This window comes from Aplysia californica, unplaced genomic scaffold (genome assembly GCF_000002075.1).
Source record: "Aplysia californica isolate F4 #8 unplaced genomic scaffold, AplCal3.0 scaffold00359, whole genome shotgun sequence".
Classification (NCBI taxonomy): domain Eukaryota; kingdom Metazoa; phylum Mollusca; class Gastropoda; order Aplysiida; family Aplysiidae; genus Aplysia; species Aplysia californica.
This window is the reverse complement of record NW_004797629.1, coordinates 770,395-774,172: the sequence shown is the minus strand read 5'-3', so window position 1 is coordinate 774,172 and position 3,778 is coordinate 770,395. Positions and strand designations below refer to the sequence as shown.

General features: G+C 42.6%; 1 protein-coding gene across 1 annotated transcript in view; it reads left to right on the top strand.

The window, feature by feature from the left end:
* Positions 1–3,778, top strand: part of LOC101858200 — a gene marked incomplete in the record, with an annotated part of 25,685 nt that overhangs the window by 6,695 nt on the left and 15,212 nt on the right. The window contains 1 exon segment of the mRNA XM_013085254.2: positions 1,449–1,560. Coding sequence (XP_012940708.1) covers positions 1,449–1,560 — 112 coding nt within the window.

The following is a 3,778-nucleotide window of genomic DNA, read 5'->3' as shown; positions in this document are numbered from 1 at the left end:
CCCCACACGCCTTCTTCTGCAATCAACGCAACTTCTATAACTCAGGAAGCAGGATGCTTAAGCCCCTCAGATCAAGACAAGTCTGGGCTGAGAGAGATAGAATGTCGGAAATAAATCCTCACAGGAACAACAGAGTACCATCTCATGCTAACCAGCTCTGTAATGGGTCACTTTTAAGGACAAGCGGGCTGACCAAGATTTCGGGGGTTCCCAGAAATCTTGACCAACACCAAAAGTTGGGGATTACCCTACCAATAGGAGAAGTTTGGTTTCATTGGTCCGTATGTATGTTTGGTTACAGAGAAAACTCTCCTTCTCTTTTAAAGAAACTGAAGAAGGGTCCAAAAACTTTAACGTCGACTTTTATCAAAACAGCATTTTTTGGGGAAAGCCCGTTGTGTCTCTTTAAATCCTGAGTTTTCCCCACCATTTCCGGGAGTTTTTTCAACAGTCACCTTAACCTGGTGCACTACTTTACATAATAACCCCCAGAGCTTGGCTCCATCTTCTAAAATATGGCGGAATCGAAGGCTTGGTCATTACAACAAAAAATCTAGGATCGGGAATAGTTCCGAAAAACAAGAAAAATCCAGCACTAAATGAAGCGAAACAGATGGGTTGTCGCTAATAGCAGACGCCCACAGAGTCTAATGGGGGAAAGGGTTTGTAGTATTTATCTCATGTTAACTTTCACTTCCAACGGCGTAGATCTCGTGGATCCCCGGGCGCCCGGCGACTGCTGTGTGTTCTCTCTGTTACGGTTAGGACTGACGCTCTCTCTTCTCACGTTGAGTTTTTAGTCTCCCGTCGATCTTGTTTGTACTCATCAGTGCACGGGGAAAAACTGCTGCCCGTGCACAACCAATTGGCCAGAAAGTCGCTCCCAAAACTAGTCAAGTTTTGGAGACGTGAAAGGCTAAAATATTGGCCCTACAGGTTAATACAACCGGAAGTTCCCAGTGTCCGATGGCGTTTGAAACTTTTGCAGTCACACAGCCAGCAGTACAAAATACCCCATCTGGTCACCCAGCCAGGAGAGTGACTGCAACGGAACTCTGGGGCCGGGCCTGGCCAGGGTAGAACTGAGCCAGGTGACCGGGACGGATAATTGGTCGCTTTTAAGCACAAGGGGGCTATCCCCAAAAATGCTGTTTTGAGAGAATCGAAGATAAAGTTTTTGCCCCTTGTTCAGTTTCTTTAAAAGACAAGGAACGTTTTATTTATATCTAAACAAATATACACACCGATGAAACCAAACTTCTTCTGTAGGTAGGGTTATGCCCACTTTTGGTGTAGGTTAAGATTTCTGGAAACCCCCGAAATCTGGGTTAGCCCGCTTGTCCTTAAAAGCGACCAATTTTCACCGGTGCGTTATTGCGTCAAATTTACTGCAAAATATCAACGAGCTTAAAACGACCAATTGTTTTCTTGGTATTGTCGTGTTCCAGTGTCCGGAACTGACACCCTGTCTCCGTGTGGTATGAAAGTTGCCGACTGCGTCACCGACCTCAGGAAGGTGGAGACTGCATCCAAGGAGAACAACAAGAAACTCGTGTGCAGGTAAGAAAGTGATGTTCAAAGCGTTCTAAGGTTAGGTGTGGTCAACCCTTCTATATTATGCAGTTACAAGCGCCGTAAAAACCTCTACTAAAACAAACAAAACAAAACAAACCTTTCTGTAGGGCTTTAATTCATTCAGAAGGCAGGATGATTCTTCATTTAACCCTGCATCCAGATCAAGAGCAGTCTGGATTGAGAGAGGTCCCCAGCAAATAGACGAAGTGACTTAATCCTCCCTTCTCCCCCTCCCCATCCTGCTACACACACACACACACACACACACACACACACACACACACACGCTCTCTCTCTCTCTCTCTCTCTCTCTCTCTCTCTCTCTCTCTCTCTCTCTCACACACACACACACACACACACACACACACACACAATCAACCATCTCTCCACAACGGAATTGAACTCCCCTCCAACCCTGCCTGCCAGTACCGACCCGGCCAGAGAGGGTGGTTGCCGGGTGCTCTGGTGTGGTTTGCTCCTTTTTTCCTACCAAACATCTATCGTCCTGATCTCTTCTCCTTCTTTTTTGTGTTTGTTACTCTCTTGTAACACCTCAAATCTTCGGCCCTTATTTGACGGTATTGCGTTGCAAGTGCCGTAAAACTCTTACAAGACCTAAAACTGAGATGGATACATACAAACAACATTAAGCAGAAAAAAGGTGATTCATGAGACAAATTCTCTCCCCACACGGGAATCGAACTCGGATTGTGAATGGCTGTGAATAACCGGGAAATCAAAAAATAATACATAGCATTTGTACTCTGCATTGGCTTCCTGTTTAGAAACGAACTGTATACAAGTTGGCCACTCTATGTCATAAATGTTTGCATGATAATGCGCCATCATAGTTATCAAATTTGTAAAGACTGTGCATTCCAACTCGCAATTTAAGGTCATCAGCTGACAAAAAGAAATTTATTTTACCATCTATGGAACTTAAAACAATGGGTGAAAGGGCATTTGAATACCAAGGCCCCAAGATCTGGAATGCTTTACCAAGTACTTTAAGACTGATCAAATATTTTGATTAATTCAAATGTCAGCTAAAGTCGTTTCTGTTTTTAAATTAATAAGATGAATATTTGGAGTGATTTTCTTTTAGTCTGAACTCAACGTTTTATGTTACTGTTGTACGTTGTACAGTATAATAATGCGCTCAGAGCCTGTGTACTTTAATCGGGGTTGAGCGCTATATAAATGTCATTTATCATTATTATTATTATTATTCCTCTCAACAGCAAGCTCTATGCACTTTATAATTATTACCCCAGAAGACCTGATAGCATTCTGACACAACCTCAACTTTCTGGGAACCATACAGTGCAAGGTGCCATTTTTATGGGAGCTAAAACACTAACACACTGACAAGATCTTCCGTTGCCAATGGTTGGGTACCCATTCCCACCTGGGTGAAGTGAGGAATGTTCCTGTTTGCCTTTCTCAAGGACACGACCTCACAATTACTAGTCCGGCAGCCTAGCCGCAAGACTGCCGACGTCACAATTTACCGAAGGCAGCGAAAATGAAATAGAAGCAAAAGAAATGTGGTTGCTTAGGAGGTATTGGCAAGTTTTAGTTGTTTTTAAAAAAGTTTTAGTAGAGGTTTTACGGAGCTCGCAACTGCATAAGGTCATATGAGCGCTAGAAGATTAGAGGTGTTACAAGACAGTAACAAACATGAAAAAGAAGAATGGGAGATACGGACGATAGATGTTTGATAGGAAAGAAGAAGCAAACCACCCCAGAGCTCCCGCCAACCACCCACTTGGCAAGTTTAATAGAAGGAAAAACAAAAAACAACAACAAACAAACAACAACAAAAACAAACAAAAGAAGACCCAATAAAAGCCAAACTGCTGTCTGTTGAGCGGGAGGACATTTGGGAGGCAGCGCGGTGGAATCAGGCTCTCGTCAATTTTTGGGCATGTAGAGTTATTGGTATCATCTTAAAGCTTGTTCACTTGCCTTTATTTAGATGGGGAAAAAAATCCAATTATTTTGAGTACAAGTCGAAAACTTTACGAAAAAAGGAGGTGGGGGGTCACCTGTTTTCAAAGGTAAAATTAGTTAGAAATGACCGCCAAAGATTAGTTATTTCCTTAGCTTAAGAGTCAGTGGTAACTGAAAATTTACATTTTTTGTGCCTTTAATCAACGTTTTTCAGAAAAATCCACACAGAAATGAATTATTTAATGGTCAT